At 41.7% G+C, this 13,838-nt stretch overlaps 1 protein-coding gene across 6 annotated transcripts in view; it reads right to left on the bottom strand.

The window, feature by feature from the left end:
- The window catches only part of LOC120723060 (SRC kinase signaling inhibitor 1-like), a 134,594-nt gene extending 121,248 nt beyond the window's left edge, over positions 1-13,346 (bottom strand). The window contains exon 1 of one of the 6 annotated variants that reach the window (XM_040014348.1): positions 12,864-13,346. In XM_040014348.1, coding sequence (XP_039870282.1) covers positions 12,864-12,885 — 22 coding nt within the window. In that variant the 5' untranslated portion in view covers positions 12,886-13,346. Of the gene's footprint in view, positions 1-12,825 lie in introns of all 6 variants that reach the window. The other 5 variants (XM_040014350.1, XM_040014347.1, XM_040014349.1 and 2 more) reach the window with 5 other exon arrangements.
- Positions 13,347-13,838: the final 492 nt, after the last annotated feature.

Here is a 13,838-nt window from a genome sequence, read left to right on the forward strand (position 1 = left end):
TACACAGACTGGAAATATCTCAGAAGATAAAGTATTTCTTTAAAGTTAATCTGTTAAGATTTTCTTTACTCTTCTTTCTTCACAGACCGAGATACGGTGACCTGAGATCATCAATGTAGAGTTTGAGGTCTTTAGTTACCTGCCAGGTTCAAAGTCCATTTCATTTCCTCACTTGTGCAAACATGCCAGCATGTAATGTAAGAATGGAAATGGATTCGTAAATGAACACAATCCATTTCTGTGCTGCAAAGACCGGCACTGAAATGTTAGCTACAGCTGTGATGTTAAGCAAAGAGCCTCAGATTTTAGCTGCATTTTAAACACATTTTGATTACTGATGAATTTGGCTTAAAGTCTCAGATGGCTTTTAAATACATACAAATATTTGTATGAGCAAAGCTGAAACTGCCCATAAGCTTGTTCTCGATGTTGACTGCTTTAAGAGTCTGTCAGAAGAAGAGAATTGTCCAACTACTGCATTAGTCATCAGGAAATTCTCTAATTAAGTGTCAGTGTCTGCTGGTTGTTCGTTAGTTTTACTCCACAACAACAATGCATAGCAGACAAATAGCAGTGCATCACCTTTCTGCAGAGTTGTACAGCAGTGTGAAGTCTTTATTTGTGCTTTTTTACTCCATACTATAATTTTCTGCTTTGTTTTCTCTACAAACAAACTAACAAAAGCGCCATGTTATACCTTTAAACATATAGGTTAATATGCACAAATAAGCCAGCTGTAGCAGATTCCAATTGTTATGTCATGTTTCAAAAAGCCGACATTTCTTGGATTGAGAGCTGCAGAAAACTTGAAACTATAAACTGTATATAAAAGATGGAAGTAGCCACCATGACATAAACCACTTGTTTGTAAACATCGGGCTGCACTAATAAAAATCATAATTTAGAAATTGTTTTATGTTCAATCAGACCTGAAGCTGTTACTGATGATTTTACAGTCTCAGTTAAGTGTTTACTGAGGTCATGAATCAAGGAAACTGAGAGAAATTTTCACAGTGACTTCTTCACAACTAGATATCTTACTGAAAATGGAGGAGACGCCCCCTGCTGTCCATTAGAAATGTATTTAACTTTCAAATAAAATAATAGTTTTATTCATTAAAAAAAAAAGTTTTACATGGAGTTTTTTGGTCAGAGTGGATGCCACTGAAACCAAGACCAAACTCGTTACTTTAACGACTTATCCTATGTGAAGCGTAGAATAACATCGTAATTTAAATAACTAATATCACATTATATACAATAAGATATGAAACTAGCTCATCAGCTTTACTGAGGTCACAAACCACATGAGCGGTGGTTTCCTGTGTACTTCTCGGCAGTCAAACTTCCTTTATTAACCAGAGGATCTGCCCTCTGCTGGTGAGAGAAGGGAGGGTCAGGGCACCTATTCCCATCTTTTAACTGCAGTCTATGCTTGGAACAGGGAGTCATTGTGTTGGAGCTCAATATGTTGTTCTTTAACATTATGTTCTGTTTGCACTCATTATTTTTCTCGCAGATATCTGCAGCGGACGTGTAAAAGCTGCTTTTTGTTTTTCACTTTGAGTAGAAAACAAACTGTCACACACCAAGACTCGCTCTCATCTCTAAAATCAATTTCTGTGCAATTCAGGTTACAAAATTCACTATATAATCCTGTCCTTTAAAGAAACAGCACGCAATATGTTTTATGGTGTCAGAGTGGGTCTGGCTACACGCTGAGCGTGCCCAATTAATTGTGAATATATGAAGCAACATGCGGTGTTGTGCTTGTAGTCCAAATCAATGTCACACAGACAGACAAACACATTGAGGCATTTCCTGCAGCATACTCACTACCTGTGACAGTGTGCGTCTCCTGGAAGCAGATTCCTTTGTGCTTTTTGTGACCTGACGTGAGACAGCAATGCCATCTGATAGGCTGTTCTCTACCTGAGATACCACGGAAATAGCAGTCCTTATCAAGGACAAAACATTACAGCTGTAAAAATCTGGAGATGAATATCTGAGTCAGTCTCTCAGGGAGCGCTGTCAAATTAGTCTATGAATTTCCTACTGCACCCGGAGAGTATGTGACAGCAGCAGGAAGACCTTGAAATAACCTCCTCGAATACACATTTCTCCATGATGGTTTTAAACGCCTCTCCTATAGCATTTCAAAGCTACAACAAAGACCGTTTGAGCTACGTCTCCAGAGACGGTGCGGAAGAATGCAAGAGCACCTGTGTAAAAACATATGCTGCTCTCGAATTTACCCCGACTGCTGAGGGAGACGAGAAAGCTGCAGAGACGAGCTGATTGGCCGACGTGTCTGATGAGCTAGGAATCAAACATCAACTAAATATACACAGCTGGGAACTCTGGGCCTGCTTCAAAGGAGCCTTTAAAGTGTAACAGTGGATTCTGTCTCGAACAACAACTGAGATTTAAAACAAGAGAGAGCCTTACTGTGAACTTTAATATAATAATCATGTATATTAAAGAAGTTAAAAAGTTAATAGACCCTTTTCACGGCAGGCATTTTGACCTTCTACAGCTACAGGTATAGCTAATAACATTTACGAGCTCTCCAGTGTTCCAGCATGCACAATATGAAGACCACGGAAAGGGACAATGGCAAGAAAAGTGTGCTGTGAGAAAAGGTCTGCAAGCTGTTAACATTTAACAAGTCCCTGGTGGGAGTTAAAGAGGCATTTCACCAATTTTATATGCCAAAGTCAATTTGCAAGTCACAGTAAGAGCTAATCAGGACGTGGAAATGGTTCTAATAGATTTGGAGCAGCTTTGTAAAGCATGAGTACGAAGCCTGAGAGAACGACGATCTTTGACAGGCAGGAAGGAGCAAAAACCCAAACAGTGACTGGTTAGCAACCACCAGGAAGAACATCAGCGACAGTGATGATCATTTAAACAAACATCGTCAGCACACAGCAGGGTGAGAGGTTCATGTTCAGTGATATTTGAGCTGAAAATGTAACCACAGGAGGAAAGGAGGTCAGCGATTGTGCAGCCTACAGGAGGAGCACAGAAGTTACCCGTATGCAGCCCTCAGGCAACACACGTGTAAAGGGGAAGACACGGCAACATGGGAACCAGAAACAATGGAATGGGAATGAAATTCAGCTCCTCTAACACCCATTAACAATGAATCATTGGCCGAAGAAGCATTTATCCTGTTTGTCCTAACACTTGTTTTGGTGCAGTGCAGTTTTTGTGCAAAGGTCATTCAGCCTGGCGAGCTAAAGTGTGCAGTTTTACCTGTAGTAAATGGACTGGTTCTTATATAGTGCTTTTGTACTGGAGCACTCAAAGCACTTCATACATTATGTCTCGTTTCACCCACTCATACAAGCACTTTTCTTTCTATGTCTAAGTGCTTTCTTACATTCATGCTCCAATGAACGCATCAGGAGCACCTCAGGGTTGCAAAGGAAACTTTGGTGTGGATTTAAGCAGCCAAGGAGCAACCCACCAAACGTCTTAGTAGATGACTCTACAGCCTGATCCACCCCTGCAAAGTCATGGCAGTTTTGCTTAAGTTAAGATGCATGAACAGGTACTGTCACGGTTTGCACTGGCAGACCGTGTGGAGGGAGGAAGAGGACCCAACTGCGAACCAGGAACTGGAACGAAAATATAATTTAACAAAAGGCGAACCGTTTATTTGAGGCTGGGAAAAGGTACAAAACCAAAGGCAGAAGCACACTGAGGCAAAACTAAAATCTAAACACAAGAGACAAAGAATAAATTATGTTGCAACAACAAAAAAGCTTTGCAAAATTTGCAGTTAAGTAAACGACCTTTGCGATAAAGCTTTTGCTTTAAGTAGAGTAGAGAAGTGCATCCTAGATATTGATATATAATTTAGATTTAAAAGCAACAGGATATTGTCAGTTATGAGCTCCAAAATTTCAGCCTCATTAAGTAAGTACTTTAAACCAAATTTTTAAGTCATTGCTGGAAACTTCTATGTGTAAATTGGTTTACAATTTTGCCCACTCCTACTGAGTGGTCTCTGAGGTCCTCGTGGGCTTTGTTGTCATAGATATTAAGACTCTGTTGCAGCTGCATGGCTCTGTAATTTCAAAGGTAACCTCCCACACTGTTGACATTCTCATTTGTCAGCGTGTGTTGCGAGTTCTAATGTAATCGTACAGCAAGTCGACTGTGTGCTAAATGACTGCTGTTGTTGGTGTGGTTTATATTTCACATCTTAATTTTCCCTAAGAATTCAGCCATTTCTTGCTCTGTTAGCATTCCCCTTGTGCCCAATAAAGCAGGAAAATGAAAATAAATCATATTTTAGGCTCCGGTGAACAAAAACGCCTCTTTAATGTGGTACATAGCACATTTTCAAATAAACACATAACATGCAGAATCATTAAAGAGCTGCATGTCCACCACCAAACATCTGCCACATTAGTAATGCCACTCAGGCTGATACATACTGCAGGGATCTACTGACTAATGATGGTAATCAAGCACGTCTACAAGCACGTGCATTTAAAAAGTCCAGCCTTGCACAATAACGTATAATTATTGTGAAAACTGTGATAAACGGTCGACTGTCTAACCTTTCACTGAGTTTAAATGTGAAAATACCGTACCAGAGTGCACACATTAGCAGGCCTGAGGTCATTATCAGCACTTTATGTCCAGAAACTGCCAATTGGAAGAGAAAATGGGAACAGGCTGCTACCGAGAAAAATCTGACACAGTAGTTTGCAATTAAGCTGATTTATAACAAAAGCAACCAGAATCTCCTTCCCAAGAGACAATTCTCTGCTTTATTCTGACCATTTGTCTTCCACATAGCAACTGGAAGCCGGATGGCATAAATACTGATGACACGGTCGCCAGCAAAAACATAAAAAGGTTGCTTTGCTTTTTGTCTGCCTTTCCTATTTGTCATTCTGAGATTGGTTTTTTCGCCAAATGCCTCTTTTTTAGCCAGTTATATTTATCTTCATATACAGGACAGATCATCAGCATCCAATAACAACCGTCTCCTGTAAGAATGATCCTCCGTCTCTTCTCTGCCATGCATGGCCTAATGCAGCAGTCTTAGGCGAGCTTGCAAGATGAAAGTCACATGCACCCCGGGCCCTAAAGCAGGTCAGGTCGGTAAAATTTTAAAGTGGATGGATTGATGCTCTAAAAGTGTCCTAGAAACAGTGTGGTGGGACTCAAAAACAGAAACACCCTGCAAAGAAACCCCAGTCTAATGTGGTGACTCTCCTGATCATGACTAACCTGATTGGACAGATGGTTTATTTATAAAGAGCCATCTGAGGAGTCATCATTGGCAATTAAATACTTGGCAGGTAATTGGATGAACCATCTGTCTGTCACTGCTACCTTTAGCCAACCAGTTCAACAAACTTCGGAGCATGAGGAAGATCAAAACCAGTGTTTCACAAATCAAGACCTGAGGATAAAATCTCTTTGTTAATTTGCAATTTGGAGGTTTATTTTGTGAGCATTTGGTTTCCCTCTAAAAGGTCACATTTAAACAACGTGACCTTTTTTAATTGAACTGATTTGTCACATTAAAGCCTTTAAGACACAATGTAAAAACTGCAAGTAGTTGTAAGTATATAAGTACATGTCTGACCGTGTAATAGACAAAGCAAGCCAGTAAGATAAATACTGTATGTCTGGTTTTTGATGTGATGTCCACTTTCCAACATTAGTCCTCTCCATCATGGGTGATGCAGTGGAGGTTCCATGTCATCACATTCGGGCACCTGTTCCTGAGAAACAGGAACTTTCTAGTGCGTCGCTTTTTGTTCAGCACAGACCACCAAACCCTACTTTTAACTCATCTCTCCAAATGACTGCAAATAGCTGTAGCGTACCTGTCGCATGCTAGTTTCATTCTGCAGCGGTTCCTTTTTGCTCTTTTGGTTTTGGGTTGTTTTTTCCCCACACAGTTTGGAGGCCAGAGCACTATTTGGTTGCATATTTTTCCAGCTTGTACAGTCTCATCTAATCTCATCCCAACACACAATAATAGGCTGGATATCTGACAGTGACAACTTCCAGGTCTTGGACCTCATTTTTTTTAATTTTTTGGAGCGGCACACAGAGCTCTTATAGTCACCTTTGTTTTTCCTGTTTGTATAGAAGCATCAAATCTCACCATGACAATAATTTGGCAGGTAACAAGTAGCATGTGCTACCAGGTACCAGAAAAGACTAAATGTATGCATTATAAAACACGTCAACCATCACTGCCACAAACTGCTGTTCAGACTGTGTGTGCAGTTTAAGTTTCATTGAACACTGGTCTGCCTTTATGATCTAAATTGTGCTATAATTTAGATCACAGCACCAGCAGATAGGTCATCCTTTCTTTTTGTGGCGCTGATCTAAAGGTGGAGTACTGCGGTGGCCTGCCATTGTGCGGCTTATTCAGGCATCAACACCGGCAAGACTCAAGAATTCAGCTGCCAAGCAAAGTAAGGTCATCCTGTCTCGAACACCTTGAGCCACTCAGGTGAGGCTTTGATGAGCTTTCTAAGCCTCATTCACTCTGTGAATAAATCAGACAGGCTGCTGAGATCCTCGGTCAGCTTTACAGAGCCAAATTAACTGAGATTTATTGTTAATAACACTCTGATGTGTTGTGTCATAAATGTTTCACTGCTTCCTCTCAAAGGGAAGGCCGAGATTGTTTAATTATGCACATTTACTGGCTAAGAGTCTTGCTCCATTTCAGCCCTGCAGCTCTTAAATGCGGGCTCTACAGTGATAACACAGTCAACCAATAAAAAGAACTTCCATCAATATCCATTTTATATGAACGAGTGAATGAATGGCAGCATTTCTGCAGGACTGAAGAGAGCAGACTTAGTGTGGCTCACTTCGACAAAGTGTCCTTGAACAGGAAACAGACTCCCTGCCAGCTCCACAGGTGCTGCTCGCGTCCTGAACTCCATTCAAAAGGCAGTTTTCAAAGGGGAGAGTCTCTCTTCAGACAACAGGAAGATTCATACTTCACAAAGACACTTTAGGATACAAGCTGTGTCCCACCTTCACAATGCAGATAAGAGTCGGTAACATCTACATGCTGAAAATATTTAGCGTAGAAGCCACTTTGAGCTCACTATCAGAAGTACTCAATCAAGACCTGAAATAAGACTTCAACTGAGAATCCAAATTGGAGTATTTTTGCACAAAAACAAAACGCATGTTGGCTTGAGAAGAAACAAGTATCAACTGTAATAAAGAAGTAAAACATATAATACTAATCTTTTTTCACACGCACGAGATCGGGGTAGGATCAAATAATAGGCGTGTACTATTAACACTGAAAACATGGCCGTTTTGAGTTTTTGAGCAGTAACAACAAGTAGGGCAGCTTGATAGGCAGGGTGTTTTGTCAGTACACCGGCCCCTTCAGCACATCATAGGGTGAAATGTGTGCTAGTACTGATTTAGCCACTATGTAGTGTCTGCATTATGGGGTTGAGTTGCTTTGAGGTAGATTTGGAGCGCCGTTACTTGGGCGGGCCACGCAGATATACTGTGTGACATATTTTTATTTATTTCCACATCCGAGATTACAAAATAAATTTATTGTTGGTCTTATTCTGGAATTTCAGGAGCTGCTATCCAACTACCTCCCATCCTTGGCATCTCATATTTCCTTATGGGCAGGCTGTTCACGTCGCTGTTGTGATACTGCTCAGTGTGAGCCAGCTGTCAGACAAACTCTGACTCCAGAGGCTGGTGTCAGTATACACAGTATTAATGTTCTTAGTACTCATCAGTAAAACCGAGTCTTATCCTTACATACTGGTGATATTCTACACCTTCACAGTCTGGTTTGGGGCTGTTTTGGTCACAAATGTGTCTACAACAAAGTCTAAACTACAGAATATGTAAACAACATATCTGGCATTAAAAACTTGATGATTAATCTTTCGTTAATTTCGAAGACTACGAAGAGCATTTTTTAAAATTAACAACTTCCATTTGTTCTGTTTAGGATGCATGTCACGGCGGGACACGCCGGTGAGTTTATGGAACGTACCCAAATGCAGACACGGAAGAAGACGGAAAACATGAGTATAAAAACAAGGCGAATCATCCAGGGGGAGTAAGCAAAAACTAGAACCTATACTGGGAAAAAACGACTTTGAACATAGAAAGACAAGACTTTCAAAATAAAACAGGAAACATGGAGAGACATAGACATGACAACAAAGAGGAGAAGAGAAGACTTATAAATCAGGAGACAAACTAGAATGAAACGAAATCCTAACTAATAGCAGCAACACAAGAACTTAACATATTTTCAACACAATATAAGAACACAAAAATACAAAACCGACTCAAAACTGCTGGGTCACAGACCCTGCCCCTGACAATGTAAAAATATAATCAATATTCAATACCAACTAACACACCCTGTTCATGTAGGCTAGGGATGAGTGTTTCCCACACTCTTCGAGGCGCCCTTTGACCTTTGTATGACCTCTGTTTCTTATGTGCACCATGTTTTACTCTGAGACTTATTGGAGCCTTCAAACTCCATCTTGCTGCAGGAACCTGGAGAAATAAGGTGCCATCACAGTCCCACAGAAATACACCCAGACGTGTCACAATTCTGAGAAACTACGATTGCTTATTTGACCCAAACCAGTGGCTCTGAAATCCACCTGAACAGATACGATAAGGATAAGAATCAAATCTGACACAGAACAGCCTGAAAAACTTGTAGCACTTGTACAACAGCATAAAATGTTACCATGTTTTAACTTTTTGTGGGTCGCTTTAGGAAAAGCAGTCAAATTTAGGTTTATTTTCTCAAATTTGGTCCAGACAGAAAGCAAGGGTTAAAAGAGTCTCTTTAATCTCTGGAGTATCTTTCACTTCAGCACTTTTTTTATAAATAATTCATTGTAAATAAGTGAACAAATATCTGTCCTTCCATTTCAGTCCAACCGAGCTCACGGGGATGTTAAAGATCGACTCGGAAAATAGTGTAAAAGTTGTGAGAAAAGTAAATCCAGGGATTAAGAAAGAGAAAGCAGGTCAAGCACCTTCATGTCTGAGATGTTTGTAGACGATGAAAAGACATTTAACTTTTTACCGCTCGCCATCTGTGAGCTGAAGACATTTCTTCAGATGGTTTTCCACAATTATAAAGCTGCAGTTTCAGTGCCTGAAAACACATTTCTTAAAAATGTTGTTTTGACTTATGAAAAGAAGTCGAACGCTTGAACGTCGAGGATGAAAAGGCAGCAGAGTCTCTGAATGCCAGAGCGCGAGGCAGCTCTCGGGAGAACAGACATCCCCTGAGTCAATATTACAGTCAGCTCACCCTCACCTGGTGGCTCTGCATCAATCAGCTCTCTGATGTCGGCACCCTCTGCTCTGCAGCTTCCTCCCTCTGCCCTTCATCTCTTCTTCTCCTTCTCTGTCTGTCTTCCATCTCCTTCCAGATGTCAACAAGTTTGATCAGGCTGACGTGGGAAAACTGCTGTTTGGCTGACGCTCCTCAGCACCCTGACAGATCCTCCAGCCTCTTGTCTCCTTTTCTTTTGCTCCCCAGTCACTTGTGATTCCAGCACGCTTGATCTGCTCCCCTCCACCTCCGCCACCCGGCAACCCCGCCCCTGTCAAAGCCTCCTGGGGAGCTGGGGAGGGCTCTGCCATGTCAGTGAGGTGACATGACTCACACAGTCATGCGGCACAAAGGAGATAAGTTTGAGATGTTCAAGGGCGACTGTATAGTTGGCGTTTCAAAACGCTCACTTCAGAATTAATCCTCTCAGCGATTTCTGAGTGAAACGGCATGCGGGATGTGACAGGCCTCAATATCCAACGCTGAATTTTAAGATAGCTGGCTGTTTTTCCAAACCGCGTCTCCCAACGCGTTCAAGAGACTCGGGTCTTTTCTTGCTCCGACACAGATTTGTGCAGAGTGGGAGCAAAGAGAAGAGGGTATCATGTAAATCAATAGCGATTAGAGATAGTGAAGACCTCCATTTTGCACTCTGCCAGCCTGCAGTCAGCAGCAGCAGCAGTCTGTGCCTCTTGTACATTATCATTAAATTTGAATCACAGAGATAAGTATCTTCTCTGAAAGATCATCCCGGTCATCTTAGAAAAACCAAGAAGGTCATTTAACAACACTTGGCACCACAGTGGAGGTATTTACACCGCCCTTACAGAACCTCTCAGACACCTGCATGAATATGCAGTTTGCAGAAATCCAGATTTTCCAGCTCTCTGATGCAGAGTAAACAAGAGTAATTAATAAAGTGATCCATTCTTTAAACAAGCAATCTATTAGCAGCAATCCTGGTAAATAGTAACCTTATATATACAATTATCAATGCATTGTTTTAATATTCCGACCAGTAAAAATAAACCAGCCTTGCAGCATCCGTGTTATTTCTACATTCTTGTTTAAAAGAATTGGTGGGAAAACGTAACAACTTGGGAGATTTGACCATCCAAGAAGCACTTCAGTGGGATAAAGGAAATATAATAAAAGCCATGTGAACATTAACGTTAACAATAAATAGTTTTTTGTCTTTCAAAAGGGCTGAACTGAGCTCAGTGGAATAAAGAAAGGAGGTCAAAACTAAATATGACACTCAAGGACAACAAAATAAAACAGGAAGTATACTGTAAGTATAAAAGGAGTAGGAGGAGTACACGCATATACATAGACACAGAGAAAAATTAAAAACTTGTTGTTAGTCAAACTGATGAAGATTTACCGTGACTGTCCTCAATGCTATGCTAGCGTTCTTACTAGCAACTAGCATGAAAGCTAACATAGCACCAAGCTTTTTGAGACTGCCATCAGGTCCAAACTGTACTTATATTTGACTGGAAACTCATTAAAATGGACAAAAACCTGAAAATGAAAAAGTGTCAGACTGTCTTCTCTTTTTGGACGATCACAGGAAATGTGATGTTCTCATCTGGATGAGCGAACGCCATTAAAGGGTGGTTGACTTTGTTTTTGCATCTTGCCAGCAAATCCCATGAAGAGAGAGAGAGAAAAAGCAAAAACAAAAGAACAAACCCAACACTGAATTGATCCTACAAACATATTGTCTGCAGCTTAGTCTTCTGTGCCTCACTGCACCATTGTTAGTGGAAGATTAGAACACATGGCTGAGCAGCACCGCTACACCGCCGGACGTGTTTATGGCGTTAAACAGAGGCACTGTATCGCCATTTTCTTGCTGGAGCTATTCGCTGCTGGTTTTGGTCACTTGATGAAGTCTTTATTTTTATTTTGTGCCTTTCACTTTTAATAAAAATATATTTCTGCCTGACTAAATGGAAAACGTGGTCACAAATAATTTTACTACAGACATGATTAGAAGTTCTACGGGACCACCTTTGCCCACTTGTTTTGATAGATACAGTTTTAGCAGTTCAGCTGAGAACCACTGGGTTATAGTTAATTAAGGTAAGGATAAATCATTATTCTTGTCTTCTCAGGTGGTATAGTCCACGTTCTTTCCCATCATCTCAGAAACATCGATGCTGCTGAGAGAGCGGCGTTATATATTTTCCGCATTTGGGATTCCCAGTAACTATATAACAGTAGCTATATCAGTTATCTCACCGAGGAACAACACAATGATTAGAGTATGGAGAGAAAGCCAGATTTTAAGCCGTTAACCACAATAATAAAACAACCTACTTTATATCCTAGGCTAGCTTTAAAGAGCTGGAGTAGAGATACAGGACCTCTACGGGTTTCCTGAGGATCAGAAATTCTGTGAGTGGGAAACTGGAGTCTGAGTTAATCCCTTAACCTTTTCATTCTGTTCTTGAGCCATTTTTTGAGATTTGGCAGGGAGCACTGTCCAACTGGGAGTGCTGCTGACATGGGGTGGGGTTGGTCTGCAGCAATGTTTATATACTGTCAGCAGCGTCCATACGAAGGCCAACAACCAAGGTTCACCAGCTGCACACTGCCTTACAGTGAGATTAGCTGTGTTAGTCTTTTCACCTGTCAGTGGGTTTAATGTTGTGGCTGATCAGTGTATGTGGACTTTCGGGCATTTGCAGAGCTTCCCAACTCCAGATGGCTGAAAATCTACGAGGAGAGTAGAGATTAGTTTTTGGCTTCACTGCCGACTTCTATTTAGGGACTTTGAGAAAAACCCAAGCGCTACCTGTGTGAGTTTAATGCAGATGCGAAAAATCCACTTAGATCATTCCTCCACCTACCCAAGAATCAAAGTGGTGATACATATGCTTACTAGATGTGTTTGTCTCCACCGCTTTTATATTTTTCAGCCACTGCATTAATGTCCAGCTCTCTTCCTGCTTGTATCACTGTTTCCATCTCCTCTCTGATCAGCAGCAACAGCAGCCTCAGTAAATCCATCAATAGCACTCTTTCACTCCGGTCCAGATGCCAGCCTCTGAGAGCCAGGACATCCACAGCCTCCCATCCGCTCAGGCAGTAAACAAGAACTGCTGCCAGACGCAACCGACACCAGCAGACATTCACACCCCCAAATACACACAGAGTCCTCTCAATATCTGCACTGAAATGCATTTCAAAGGCACTTTTCATACATACAAAATGGACTGCAGCACTCAAAACTGGTTATTCCAACGTGATGCGGTTACTCAATCAGAAGCTGTTTCGAAAATGAATAAAAAATAATAAGTTTGGAGAAGCTTCAAAAAAGTCTTCTTCCATAAAACATGCAGGGCAAAGATACATGTGTGGAAACAACACAGACAGCAAAACACTGAAGAGAAGAAGAGGGAGAGCGGTACTTTCCCAGCATCCCCCAGCACGTCAGAGAAAGGCACTCAAGTTAGAAATACCTGCAACTACAGAATGGACGGAGAGAGAGGGGACATGCCTGGGAAGGAGGAATTGCCCATTCTCCGCCTTGATGCACCTGTTTACTTTCCTCTACTGCACACTTTCTCTTTTATCTTCTTTATTCCCTCTTCTTTCTTCCCCTTTTACTCTTCTTCTGCTGTTGTTTCTTCCCGCTTCCTCTCTTCTTCAGGTCCAGTTTTTATCCCTTTCTTCTCAACGTGTCCATGTCTCGGCTTCTTCAGGAGCTGTGTCAGCGTGAGTGTGTGAAGCGCCTGTGATGGATATGAGAGAACGCCGGAGTGCAGAGGCGTTCCTAACCATGTCTTAGCATGGCCACTGAATAAACTCATCTTTTATGGATGCACAGCCCTCCCCGTCCTGCTTCTCTTAAAGGGACTGCACCCCGTTCCCGCTGCCTTTGATCTCGTCGTGATACGCACAGGATCCGAATCGTGCGCTCACATGTGTCTGTGGGAATATACTGTGGTGTGGAGCATCAGTAATTCAGCATCACTGTGTGGGTTTGACACTTTTCCCTGTGCAGCTGAGGAGGGGGAAGCGATCGATCGGAGGATGAAAAGGAATCCAGAAAATTGGGGGTGAAGGAAAGGGGGGGATGCTGATGTATCTCAGACAAACTAATGGTCGTGATAAATAATGAATAACAGCAAGCATAGCGTGGCATAGAAAACACTGATATCAGGATATCAAGAACAGTGCTGGGTACGCGTGTGTGATGAAACAGTGCAGACACAGCTTATCTTTGTGTGTGTGTGAGTGTGTGTGCATGGGTGTGTCCACTACAAAGGGATATTGTCAAAGTAAATCCTGGCCCAGCACCGGCTGTAATTCAATCTGCAGTTGAAGGCCATGAATTAATGAGACAGCGTGTGTGTGTTCAGGGTCAGAGAGGCTGTACGTCACACACACTGTGACACCTGGTAATAGGATCTCCAGGAAAGCGAGCGGGGAAAGTTTGACCGCCACAAAACAGCATCTGAGAAAGTAAGAA

This window comes from Simochromis diagramma, unplaced genomic scaffold, assembly GCF_900408965.1.
Source record: "Simochromis diagramma unplaced genomic scaffold, fSimDia1.1 OVJJ01000669.1, whole genome shotgun sequence".
Taxonomy (NCBI): domain Eukaryota; kingdom Metazoa; phylum Chordata; class Actinopteri; order Cichliformes; family Cichlidae; genus Simochromis; species Simochromis diagramma.